This window comes from Thrips palmi, unplaced genomic scaffold (genome assembly GCF_012932325.1).
Source record: "Thrips palmi isolate BJ-2018 unplaced genomic scaffold, TpBJ-2018v1 HiC_scaffold_17, whole genome shotgun sequence".
In the NCBI taxonomy this organism is placed as follows: domain Eukaryota; kingdom Metazoa; phylum Arthropoda; class Insecta; order Thysanoptera; family Thripidae; genus Thrips; species Thrips palmi.
Window position 1 is genome coordinate 8,314,497 of NW_023144626.1, and position 13,752 is coordinate 8,328,248.

A 13,752-nucleotide genomic window follows, 5' to 3' on the forward strand; every position below is an offset into this window, starting at 1 on the left:
CGGACCCACCTATTTTTCCTTTTTTTCAGGCAAAGCAAGGTATCGCACTGGAATGGGAGCACTCTGATGTACGGGCTGCCCCGCGTCCACCGTGACGGCAATTCATGGCTTGTCGGGTACCTGCTGAATTATTAGTACCCGGCTCCCTGCAATTCAGTGCCTCGAAATTCAAGGTTAGGCCGCATGTGCTCCGCGTTTGTCATTCAAACGTGCAAAAGTGTTTCGTTTTCACCGGTGACTAGCTGGCAGCGCAGCAGTCCCCCTCATAATCCTCGTTTTTAGGTCGTTCCGACGGCGCGTCACTAAATTATTATACGCGGCGGCTCCGGATTTCGGAATGGCTTTCGTGGAGGGCCGTAGGCCTGCTCTGGATGCAAATCAAACACGGCGTGACGACGGTGAGTGTGCCAGAAACCAGCATGTGTGTGCTCGCTGGGCTTGCGTCGCTTGTCGCTTGCGCCGCCTGCAGAGAGTGCAGTCTGGCTCCGCGGCGCCACTTCGCAACCATCAACTTGCCGAATTGTGTTTGTCTTGGTGCCGCGTAGCGCACACGGTGGACGCCGTCGAGTGGCCAACTTTCTGCCTCTCTGTGGCAGTTTAATTTCCAGTGCCGTAACGCTTTGTGCCAATCTTGGCTCGTGCACCTTTTATGAACCACCGGTCTGCAGTTATTCTAATTAGCCCACCTGTTTATCCTGGGGAACATGTCCTGCAGGATGTTGTACGTCTGCAGCGGGAACCAGCACAGTGCGAACAAGGCCACGACGATCACCAACATCTTGATCACCTGAAAGGAAAAAAAAAAAACAGAAAGAAAACTTTTTATTCCGTTTTCTTTTACTGGACGGCAGCAGTGCTTGGTCCGGCCGACGCACGGCCCACGCCATGTCAGTGCAGAGGACGGGAGTTGGAGGCGGAGGCGTTGTTTGAACCGATTAATCTGAAGCAAGCCCATGGGTCGGACAAAACACACTTGCACTCCAGCACACACGCGCACGCACACACACACACACACACAAACACACACAGAGTGTGTTGGAAGGACCGCGCCTAATCTGTGGGGAGAGTGGGTCCGTGCCGTCCTCTCAGAGCCCCTCTCGCGCAACACGTTAAAGCACGCGAAATAATCATTGGAGAGGAAACGAGTTTCATGCTGTATCCTGGACAAGAGGTGAAATCTCGGAGCCCACCAGGTCTTCTTCTCCAAGCTTTTCCCCAGAAAAATCACGGTTAAAAATACCTTGGATAAATTTTAATTTCCGGATAATTTTTTTCAACGGAGATGCGGTGACGTGCGATTTTTCCTATTTATTTTTGACAGTGATTTGCGATGCCTCTTTCAGGGCTGCTGCCCATTAGCCTTCTGAAGATACGCATGCAAAAAGGACCCGATCGAGGAGCGCACAGCAACCCTTGGCATGGCATGGGCAGCCCAATAAGGTGCCCCGGGACGAGGGCCGAGAGGGCCGAGTGGGCCGAGCTGGTCGGGAGGGACAGAGTGGGTGGAGTGGAATGGTAACCTCGAGACGCGTGCCTCTTTTGTTGTGGTAGGCACTAGCGTAGCCGAGGGGTCCATCACTCCCTCCAATCACTGTACACCCAAAAAAACAATCGTGATTCGAATCATCTACAATCATCTCCAATCATCACCAATCATTCCAATCACCTCCAATCATTCCAATCGCTAAAATCGTTTCCAATCCATTTCCAATCACGTTAAATCAGCAACAATCACGTTCGCAATCATTTAAATCAAGATTAAAATCGTTACAGTTTAAGTAAATAACCTGACATTGGAGCTGCTTTAGGTAGACAGTACAACATAAGCCGTTGTCAATGAAGTTTTCTTGCCAGTACTACTGATTTTAAAAAATCTTCTTTGGAAAAGAGGGCATCAGCATTCGTTGTTGGTAATGTAATTTGATCCTGGAAGCGGAAGAAGGGAATAATTCTACTTATCTCCAAATTGGGTTTTTATTCTATTATTGTTTGTACCTTAGAATGGTTTGCATCATTACCAAATTACTTGACTCATTTTCTAGAAGTTAAGGAGAAAATCCACTTCTAAAACAAGATAATTCAACTTGACCCCTTTGACACTCTCAATTTAGCGGAAAATGGAATCAACGTAACCAAAGTCAAAATGCTCCGTTGAACATATTTTTAATAGCACTCTTAAAACCTTACGAAGTATTTTCAGCATACATATAACAAACTAAAATACTTTGTTATACGACGAAATAGTCCGTAAATTACGAAGTATTTTCTTTGTAAGCTTACGTATGCTCAAAATACTTTGTCATACAAACTACTTTTCTTTGTAAGGCCCAAAATAGTTTGTTAGGTTTTCTCAGTGAGGAGATATATCAACCTGTATTTTTATGTATCGACTGTTAAAAGCTAGAATCAAGGCCACCTGACCCCCTTTCATTTTAAGAACTTAAACGGAAAGAAGAGCTAAGTCCAATAAATGCACCAGAGGAACCAACACTTTCTGCTCACCTCACCATAGTTCCACTTACCATGTCTCAAAATTCCACTATAAGTTGAGATTACTCTATTTTCAGTCATAGAAATTCCATTTGCAGTACCTGACACTCCTGATGTTCATCTCAAAATTTAACTTACGCTTCTTGAACTTGTTTTCATCTGAAAATTACTTTGTTTAGTTTAAGTTGTTCCTAACATTTTTTTTCTCCTAAGAAATGGTCAAAATCGAGTTTTTCCCTTCATCTGCTTCCTGTATAAAATTTTTTCCCCCAATCTTTTTTATTTGTTGGACCAATCAATTTCCAATCAATTACAATCAATTCTAATCACTTCCAATCAGTGCAATCAATTTCATCTCCAATCACTGTACAAAATTTTGGGAAGTGATGGACCCCTCGAGCGTAGCGCAAGTTGGCACCACCGTGAGTGGCAGCACTGTCGAGTCATGTGACCAATGCCATGTTTCCTGTTTACAAGTTTCCTGAATAAATCCAGTAATCACACATCCCTCAACGTGTTCGGACCTTCTTATTTTATCCTATCGCATCCCCACTCGACGACGACTACAACATCTTTGAAGAGGACCTGCCGGGAGTCAACAGGCAAGATCCATTTCCCTCACCAGATTCAGGCTTATGGATAAATAACAGAGCCAAACACCATCTGTTTACTCGGACATGTCAAAGCCAAATATTTCTATTTTCTTTTTCTCGCGGGCTGTCCGTAGCAAGAACGAAGCTGGAATCGAAGGGACAGACTCTAGGCTTTCGATTCGGGCTCTTGGTGTAGTCGCTACAACCTCCACCCCCACTACACTCTAAATGTAGGGTGCCCAGTAACTGGGTGCCTTTGTCGCCTGTCCCACTTTTTAGGGCGCCAAATGTCGCCCAGTTTCTGGGCACCTTTGTCGCCTAGTCTTGGGTTGGACAAACCATAAGGAACCTGCCTTCACCCATGGCTCAGCAGCGACTAAGGTGCCAAAGGTGCCCAGAATCTGGGCACCTTAGTCGCCCAGGAACTAGACACCTGTCCATGCTCTGCCATGGGAGAGGGCCGGTTACTGCATGATTAGTCCACCCCGAGACTGGGCGACAAAGGTGCCCAGAAACTGGGCGACATTTGGCACCCTAAAAAGTGGGGCGGGCGACAAAGGCGCCCAGTTACTGGGCACCCTACATTTAGAGTGTACTCCTTCCCAGGACCCCCAAGGCGGCCTTACAGGACTGGCGCGCTTTCCGAAAAACTCGTGGCCAGCCACGTAGAGATAGAGCAGCCCTAAATAAACATAGAGGCCAGGGCATGTGTCAGGTTCCTGCTTCACCAGGAGCGCCAGAACTTCCCTCCGTGCTCGCTAAATTTTTCCACGGAGAGCAGGTTTTTCTTTGTGCTGCACTGGTCGCCTTCATCTCGGATAACGCTCCGTGTACTCTTCCGCGCAATCATCTCCACTGCAGCCCCCCCCCCCCACTTCTCCGCCCCGGCGAAGGCCTTTACTTCTTGCTCGCACACCACTAGCGGGCCTCCTCGACTCTCCCGGGGCCCCAGAAGGTTGATTCCGAACAGGGCTTTGTTGTTGTCTCTCTCGCACGCGTGGGGGCCATCCCGTGAGTGCGCGATCGGGCGGCGACAAAAAATAACTGCTGCCGGCGTGGCCACGTCACGTGCAGCCGGGCCGGTGACGTTCTTGTCCTTCCGAAGGATCCGCGTGGACCAGGCGCGCGCCGGGGATCGGGGAGTCGTGTGTGAGACGCAAAACGTCCGTCTCCGTCGCACTCGTGTGGCGTCCCGTAAGGGTGCGAGAGAGACAGCAACAAAGCAGGGCGTGACTCTTCGACTCTGCAGCGTGCTGGCGCAGAGCGAGGGTTGCACAAAGTTGCGGCACAAGCCGACACTGTGAGGCGCTTACCTTCTTCTTGTTGCGCATGATGGTGGCGTCGCGGGTGTCGTGCGCCGTGCCGGGCGTCCGGGACCCCCAGAGGCGCAGCGCCATGCGGGCGTACACGAAGGTGATGATGCAGAGCGGCGTGAAGTACTGCAGCACCCACAGCACGGAGCGGTACGTCATCATGGCCTCCTTGGACATGAGCTGGTTGCTGCAGAAGGGCTTCTCCACGGTGCGCCCGTCTGCGGGGAGCCGAAAAGCACGCCCAGTCAGAACCGAACCAGAGGACTTGGAATCGCAAACCGAATCTAATGGGCTCTTTGAATCGGACTGTCGAGCGTCATTTCGCGGCGACAGCCAGCAACGCCGCGGCGCTGCCCCCACTGGAAAAACGATTTTGGCGCTGCCGGCTTTGGTCCAGGCTTTGGACCGGGCTTTGGTCCGGGCTTCCCGCGGCCACCGGGGCCTCTATGGGGGACGCTTTGCGCTCGCCTTGCGCTCGCTGGCGACGGCAACGTGTTTCGCGAAAGTTGGCGTGGCTCAGGGAGGCTCAGCTCACCGATGTGGCTGTGGCGGTGTGGTGGCTTTGGACGGGAGTGCCGCGTCGCCGCGTCGCGCGTTGCACCGCCTGTGGAGTCGGGGGTAGGCAAGCCCGCCCAGCGCGGCAGCGCGGCCGTGACTGGAGTTGCCTACCCCGCACTGCTCGGGCGCTACACCGTCCGCGTCACAGCCACCACGTTGAGGCGCGGCCCCGATCCGAGTGTAGTGGCCGTGCGCACCACTGGGGCCGACAGGCCGACAGGCCGGCAGCACTCCCTCTCGACAAACACTCGGACTCCACCCCAGTTTTGCCGGCCTGCCGCCTGCAGGCCGGTTCCGCGACCGGCGCTCTCGTCGCGCTCTCTCGCTCGGCGATGGCCCACCCCGGCAGTGCCGGGCAGTGCGAGAGAGACAGAGCGACGCTGCACGCGGTCACGTGGTCAAGCCCTGGAGAGGTCCTTCGCCCTTCGCGCGGCTCAATCCCAACGGACAGAAATAACAGCCCGGCTGTCTGGGGGGAGGGGGGCGGGGGCGCACTGGGAAATGAGGCCTGCTTGACGCCCAGGCGACGTGGCGCTGCACGCGAGCCCGCCCGGCACCAGCACAAGGCCGTCGGGGTGGCCGCCGACGGGCCGAGAGGCACTGTGGGTACGCCGTCAATGGACTGGGGCACTGGGGCTGGACGACTGGGACCGGCTGGGACCGACTGGGACCCGGCCAACCGCCGCCAACCCTCTGGGCCTCTGGGCCTCCGGGGGCAGCGCCGCATTACCCGACCCGACAGTCTGGCCCGGATCAACACAACACCGCCCCCACCCCCTCGCGGGCAGCGCGGCGAGCCGAAAGCAAAAGGCGCGGGAGTGAAGGAGACCCCAAGTTTCGCTTGTTAGAACACCGCGCGGCGCGCGGCCAGTGCCTCCGAGTCTCTCTGCCGGGCGCCGCGGCGCGGAGAGCAAACAAAGCAGCAGCAACAGGAAAGAAAGAAAGGATGGACTATAAAAAGGCGTCGCGCGTCACTTTGGAGCAAGTTGGGCCGTCATGAGCAGTACTTTAATGTCCCGCCCTCCAGTGAGTGTCGCCGATGTTTCCGCTGTCGTCGCCCCCATCGGTGTTGTTGCTGCTGCTGCTTTTGTTGTTGTTTTTGTCGACCGCGTCGATTTGAAGCCCCATCAGTCCACCAGACGGTGGTACTTGTGGCCGTCTGGCTGTCATCGGGACTGAAAATAAATCCGTGCCCCTCCCTCCGCGGTTCCGCGGCTTGTGGTTGTGGCTGCCAGCTGGGCTGGCGGGCTGGCGGCGCGCAGGCTGCTGGCGGGCGAGGGTGAGGGAGAGAGAAATTAAATTTGGCCAAGTAGTCATTAGCGTGGCGCTAGCCTGCCAGTAGGATCCCGAACGGAGAGAGAGAGAGAGAGAGAGAGAGAGAGAGAGAGAGAGAGAGAGAGAGAGAGAGAGAGAGAGAGAGAGAGAGACAGACAGACAGAGAGAGAGAGAGAGAGAGAGAGAGAGAGAGAAAGAGAGGGGCGGAGCGACGAAAGCACTGCTGGCCCCGGTGCCCCGTGCCCCGGCGGCGCGCGGGGAGTGTGGGGGGTGGTGGTGGCGCCGCAGCTGCACCTCAAGGCTGCACTTACAGTGGTGTCGAAACATCGACGCGACGGAGCGAGCCGAGCTGCCAGCAGTGGGAGAGAGACGCGCCGAAGGGTCAGCCCGGCGCAGCCCAGCCACCCGCGGCGTCTCTCTCGCACTGACGGCCACTCCACTCCACTGTACTCACCCACGACGTGCGACACCTCGCTGACGCGCAGGGCTGCCGCCATGGGGGTGGCCAGCACCGCCGACGCCAACCAGATGACGGCGATGCTGATCTTGGCCCGGAGCTTGGACGGCCGCGCGCTGCAACAGAGGAGCCACCGGAGTCTTACAATCAACCGTCACAATGGCGTGAGTAATGACTCTCGAACTGGCTCAGGATTCTTTCAGTTTGCTTTCAGCCCCGTGATCGTTAACCACCATAAATTTTCAAAAATAAGTTTATTGTGCGTTCACTGGCGGCGGCGGCGTTTTTTTTTCCGCAGCCGGTGGTGGCGGCGCTCGACGAGGCGTTGCCCGCGATGCCTCCTCGGCCTGTCGTCCGACATAATTGGCTGCGGCCGGAAGAGGGCCGAGGCCAGTCGAGGCCAGCCGAGCGAGTCGGGGCCGCCGAGCCCTCGCCACCCTCGTCGCCCTCCCCGGCCGCGCCACGCCATGCCGCGCCACGCCACGGCCACACCGGACGCTGCCGGGGCCCAACACGTCCTCGGCAGGCTGCCTCCGAACAGTGCACAGTGGGCCAGAAGCCGGTGGAGGCGGCCGAAACTCTAGTCTCGTTTTGAGCTCCAGAGTCGCTAAATGGGACTCGAACCGAACGTGTGACCCCACCAATGGGTTCCTCGTTCGGGGAGCAATCCATTGGTGGGGTCACACGTTCGGTTCGAGTCCCATTTAGCGACTCTGGAGCTCAAAACGCGTCTGGAGTTTTGGCCGCCTCCACCGGCTTCTGGCCCACTGTGCAGTGCCCCGTCTCTCTCGCACTCACGGGGCGTCCCGCGGAGGGCGCGAGAGAGACGGGGACGGTTCGGCACGGCTGCGCAGGGCGCTTTGTGCGGCCAAACCGAGTCCAGTGGGGCGGGGCCGGCGGGGCCGGCGGGGCGGGGCGGGCACCCTCCGATTACGCACCGCGATGCAACAAGCGTCGCGGGGAGGAGGGGGAGGGGGCTCAGCAGCGACGAGGACGCGCAGCACACGAGGGCGGGGGGCTGGGGTGGGGACGAATTCGTGGAAGCCGCGGAAGGAATTTTCCTCCATCAGACCTCGCATCGGTTTTTAGATTAATCTCGCGGTTTTCCTTGGCGCGCCGTGCCGCGCGCGATGGCACGCAGCACGCTCCGCCGCGCCGCCTTGGTCGCGGAGCGTCGTGGCGTGGAATCGACGCCGCGGATCAACTCGCCTTTTCCCTCGTTTATTATTCGAAAGCACGGACGACACGGAGGAGGAAAATGGATCATTCTGTGCCGAATTCGTGGCAAGGCAGTGGAGCGGAGCGTGGCAAGGCTGGCCAGAAGATAAACAATTCGGAACCACGAGGGTTATGCAGTACACAAGCAAACTCTGAAAAAACAATGGTTAAACTGCTACTTTTTATAGCTCATCGTGCCTCTCTTCGGCCCCGCGAGACCACAGCCTGCGAGCTACGCGACGGCACCGAGGCTGGTGCATGTTCAGAAAAAGTGCCACCGATAGATATTGCCTTTGCCGCCCGCACGGCACGGGCATGAATCGACGTTGCTCGAGGTTCGCTAGTGGCGGGGTTCGAAACTCTGCGGCCAGGACGAGCCAGAGCCACCCTTGTCAGTGGGAATTATTACATAATTCGTTGCAGCCCTTTGCCAGAGGATTGCTCTCTCTGACTCTGGCAGTCAATGGCCGTTTTATTAAACTCCCAAACAAAAGTACAACAACTGTGAAAGCGGTTGCCACTTCGTTGCAGTTGCAGTTCGTTGGGCGACTTTCGACGACATTTACCTCAGTCTTTTCAGTTAAGCGAAAACTGTGAAAAATTGTTATGTTTTCTGATTTTAGGGTGAAGAGGTGCACTTCCTTGAGTGCCACGGCCACGGGGTCCAGCTACGCAGCCTGGAGCACCGCCGGTTCGGTCAAGCGGCGGAGCGATCGCTCCAACAAAATAAACCCTCAACCTTTGCCCCTTGCGTCAAAGGCCAACCGGTTGGCCAGGCGGGCAGGAGGCAGGCGGCTCCAGTGACCGCGAGTCCTCAACTTCTTAAACCAGTCTCGCAACGGTAGGCCGCGGGGCCGAACAGCGCTGTCTCTCTCGCCCGCACGGGGCGTCCCGCAAGGGTGCGAGCAAGGGGAAATAACTTCAGAAAAAAATGTACACTTGAATTAAAATTCAAAAAAATTCATTAAAATTCAAAATAATTCATTAAAATTCAAAAAAAATCATTAAAATTTCACTGAAATATTGCAAAAACTTCACCAAATTTCATTAAAATTCACCAAAATTCATTAAAGTTCACAAAAATTCATTAAAATTCAAGAAGATTCTTAAAATTCCCCAAAATTCAAAAATTCTTTAAAATTCACAAAATTCAAAGTATTTCATAGAAATTCATTAAAATTCAGCAAAATTCGCAAAAATTCATTAAAAAAATTCAAAGTAATTCATAGAAATTCAATAAAATTCACCAAAATTCGTAAAAAATTCACTGAAATTCAACAAAATTCAATAAAATTCCAAAAAGTTCACTGAAATTCAAGAAATTCACGAAATTCATTCATTTGTACACCGAAATTCAGAGTTATTTCCCCTTGGGTGCGAGAGAGACAGAGCGACGGACCGGGCCGGCCGACCGGATCAGGTGGATTGGACCAGCGACAGCAACGGCACTGAGAGGGAAGTTTGGCCCCCAAAAAGGCGCGGGTGGGGGACGGACGGCACACTGTGGAGGCCGTGTGAAGAGGCGCTGCCGCGTCGCTCCCGGGACAGGCGACGTCTCCAGCAGAAATTATCACTTGGCACGAGCTCTGAACAGACGTTGATGAACTCCCCCGCCGTCTAGACGGCAGGGCCCGGCAGCCACAGCGCACAGTGGGCCAGAAGACCGGCGCAGCGGCCAAAACTCTAGACGCGTTTTGAGCTCCAGAGTCGCTAAATACGACTTAAAACGAACGTGTATCCCCACCAATGGATTCCTCGTTCTGAGAGCAATCCATTGGTGGGGTGACACGAACGTTTCGAGTCCTATTTAGCGACTCTGGAGCTCAAAACGCGTCTAGAGTTTTGGCCGCTGCGCCGGTCTTCTGGCCCACTGTGCAGCGCCGCGTTGGGAGCCGCGGCGGGCGCTCCGCAGAGTACACACTTCCCTCCCGCGTGTGGACCTTTGGCGGGGCGCACATGAGCTGCATGCACTGTCTGCGCCAGCGCTGCCCTCGGGATGAAAAAATGTGCCTGACAAGGAGCATCGTTTTCAAAGGCAAGGCAGCAGCCGCACACTCTACCAAAAATGTCCTGTAAATGCCGTTAATTTATTACCAGTTTTCACTGTAGGTCAATTCACAGCGTTTACTGTGATCTGCTCACACGATTCACTGTGATCTTGTTCGCGGTGTTCACTGTGATCTGGTCCCCAGTAAACACTGTGAGTTTGACGCCGCTGATAGCACCGAAGTACTGCAAATCAGGCTCCAATTCACGGCGTTTACTGTGGCCAGATCACAGTGAACACTGTAACCGAGATCACAGTGAACGCCGTGAACTAGTTCACAGCAAACGCCGTGAATTGCATAACAGCAAACATTGGTAATAAATTAACGGCGTTGACAGGACATTTTTTGTAGAGTGCAAGCACACTGCTTCACCTCTTGACCTATGCGCTTCGCATTTTTACTCGCCCACGTTGATGAGAGAGAGATGGGACATTGCCACGTCCCGGCTATGCGGAGGCTTAACAGGTACCAGGGTCCCTCCACCAAATTGCGGAGCTACAAAGTGCTCCTTTGTAGGGCTTGAGCGCTTTGGCGGGGAACGTCACGGATCGGCGCGGCTACGGTCCCGAGCGGTCCTACTTCGGGCGGACTTGTGGGGCCATTTTGCCTGGAGCCCTGCTGGCCAAAGCATGCAGCGAAGGGCGAGGCTGCTTCAGGGTGGTTCCGAACAGTGCCTCGTGTCGTCTCTCTCGCACCCGCACGAGTCGCCCCTCGAGTGCGAGAGAGACGGAGCGACGGGCTGGGACGGCTTATGAGGGCGCATTATGTCTGCGGCGCTGTGCAGCGGAGGACCACTTTAGCCTCGTTCTACCAATATGTGCAGGAGCGCGTGAGGCTGCCTGGAGCCAGGACGAGCCAAAGCCGAGCCCGAGCCGAGCCGAGCCGAGCCGAGCCGAGCCGAGCCGAGCCGAGCCGAGCCGAGCCGAGCCGAGCCGAGCCGAGCCGAGCCGAGCCGAGCCGAGCCGAGCCGAGCGCCCGGGCCGGAACGGCAGCCTTGCCAAAGAGGGCGTGCGGCGCGCCACAGGTATACGGTTTTCCAGCAACAAACCCGCCTCTCCCTCACAGAGCGCTACGAAAAAAAAACCCTGCTTTGGCACGGTTCACTTAGAAGTTCCTATTAAGCATTTTCCTCGTTCGAGAATCTAGAGCATGACATCACAGAAAAGTTGGTAATTTATAAAAGAGGGATCGCCGTCGATTTAACCAGGTTCTCGACAACACGGAGATGGATCTCAGCCTGATGGTGGATATTTGCATCGCGCAGCACTGAGAAACGGATCCAAATAATGGCTGCTTTGCGTTTGCCGGGCACTCGGTGCACCGACGAGGAGGGAAGCCCGCTGTGCGTGTAATCAGTATCCATATCCGATATCGACATTTCGAGATATCGAACCGGCTTAGTTTTCGCGTTTTAATGGGACGCGGCATGCGGCCGGCATGTCGTCACGCACATGTAGCCGCGTGACGTGCGTGCACTGTAATTATCGCGGCAAGCCGTGTTCAATTAGGCCTGGGCCTAGTCGAGCGCGGGCTGGGCCTAGGCCTGGCCCGGGCCTTCCCTTTGTACAAAACCACACCGAGCGTGCCGGTGTGAGCCGCGCCTAGATGCCACCTGCAAGGGAGCGTACCGCCACGCCCCAAACCGCCACGCCCCAAACCGCCACGCCCCAAACCGCCACGCCCCAAACCGCCACGCCCCAAACCGCCACGCCTCATCCACCACGCCATCCACCAGACCACGCGCCCACGCCCGCTGAAATTGCCACTACACTGGGAGCCGGCGCGCCTCGCTGGTGACTGTGTGACGCTCTAGAGTGGCGTAATGCAGTGGCACGCAGTGCAGCCCTTGTGCCAGACAGATAGACTCGGTCCCTGGGCCGTGGCGCTGACGTGTATGGTGACCAGACCGCTAGCACAGCACGAACCGACCGCAAGCAGCGAGCAGTGTCGCTGCGTCTCTCTCCCACTCGTGGGGTGTCCCGTGGAGGTGTGAGCGAGCGCGAGAAAAGCCCGGCGACGATAAAGCAGGATCATGAGGTATCGCAAACTTGGTCGGACTCGACAGCGGCAGAGTGATGTTGACGCCGCGCTGGCCGTGACTGCCTATGGAATCTAGTCTTGTTTACTTCAGGAGCGCCATGATTTTTCATAAGGTTACAGCTAGAGTTCCACCCCAGACCTGCGAAACACCGCTCCAGCTCCGCAGCCTGCGCAGGCCCGAGGTTACGGCGGAGGCGCGCCATGTGGGTGGTGTGGGCGAGTGTGGTGGAATATGAAAAACCCACACGTGTTGGGCACCGGCCTTTCTCAGCCAAGTTTCAAATTTTGCTCGAAACTCGTATTAGCCACCCGCCACGTGGCGACCCCCGCACTGGCAAATCAGACTCTGTGTGTACAGAACGGTCCTAAGTTCATCACACTGATATCGTTTTTGTTATCACTCAAAAGGACAGACCAAGTAGGGCAGAGGCAGAAAGTCTGGTCCCCAGGCAGTTTCGTTTTCAAGGGATGATTCCATTGGGACAGCGGAGAGGCTGTACGGAAGTTTCCATACCGTTTCCGAGCCCACAGTAAAAAATTTTTGTGTTTGTATATTTTTTTTTCAGTGATGGAAGAGATGCAAGGCAAAGGTCCTTGGCACACCCTGCATCGTGTAGTCTCACGCATCTGCGCGCTAGTCTACCACGCGGCCACCTCACCGCCTCGTGATATAGCCGCAGCAGGGAAGGGCGCAGTCACTCCTCGTGCAACACAGGCCCGCCCCAGATGCTAGCCTTCGCTCGCCCCGCGCCCCGCAACCCCCCTCCACCGGAGCCGGTAGCTCGTACATCAGAAAACTTGATCTATCCGCGTTCATCCCGACGCGCGCACGCAAGCCACGCACGCCAGCTGCAGCGGAGCCGAAGCGGAGGGCCTCCCGTCGCTTCGACACTCTGTCTCTCTCGCACCGTGGCGGGGCGCCCTGCGAGTGCGACAGAGACATCCTTCGGAACCGTCACGCCACGGGTCGGCCCCGCCCCACAGTGGGCCAGAAGCCGGTGGAGGCGGCCAAAACTCTAGACGCATTTTGAGATCCAGATTCGCTAAATGGGACTCGAACCGAACGTGTGACCCCACCAATGGATTCCTCGTTCGGAGAGCAATCCATTGGTGGGGTCACACGTTCGGTTCGAGTCCCATTTAGCGACTCTGGAGCTCAAAACGCGTCTAGAGTTTTGGCCGCCTCCACGGTCTTCTGGCCCACTGTGCGCCCCAGGCGAGGTGCTCGCGCTGCGGTACCGGCGGTCGCTCCAACCTGTCCTCCTGGATTTATACTGCAGCCCCGGGTTCGACGCCCCGCGACGGCGATCATTTTCCGATCTATCGAGGGAACGCCCACCGCCCACGCAGGGAGGTTAGTATCCCTTAAACGCGACGGGCGAGCAGCAGGGGGAATAGCCTGACTATCAACCACAGAGTTGAGCCTGAAGAGCTTGTCTCGAGATGAATGCACGATAAGAAATATAATATGGAGGCTGACATAGTAACCCTTCAATTTTTTTCTCCCTCGCACAAAGTCAAGAGTTGACCGTCAGACGACCTATAGTGCTGGCCTACTCCCTCTGGGAGGCTTCAGGGCGCCCCTTAATACCCCGATAAAACACGCCATCGTCTTTCGTCGATCGGAGATATTGCTGCCTCCCTGGCGGGGCTGGCGGGGCTGCCGGCCTGGGCTCGCCGTGGACCCGCGGACCGTAAATAATAAAAGTCGGGTCGCAGCGCGATGCCATGGAAGTGATCGGATTGGCCGGCAGGGGGCG

General features: G+C 55.9%; 1 protein-coding gene across 1 annotated transcript in view; it reads right to left on the reverse strand.

Moving 5' to 3' along the window:
• Positions 1–13,752, reverse strand: part of LOC117644002 (RYamide receptor-like) — a 52,739-nt gene that overhangs the window by 2,695 nt on the left and 36,292 nt on the right. The window contains exons 5-7 of the mRNA XM_034383188.1: positions 6,684–6,802; positions 4,397–4,614; positions 687–787 (exon numbers count right to left, since the gene is read on the reverse strand). Of these exons, the coding sequence (XP_034239079.1) occupies positions 687–787; positions 4,397–4,614; positions 6,684–6,802 (438 nt within the window). The remainder of the gene's footprint in view (positions 1–686; positions 788–4,396; positions 4,615–6,683; positions 6,803–13,752) is intronic.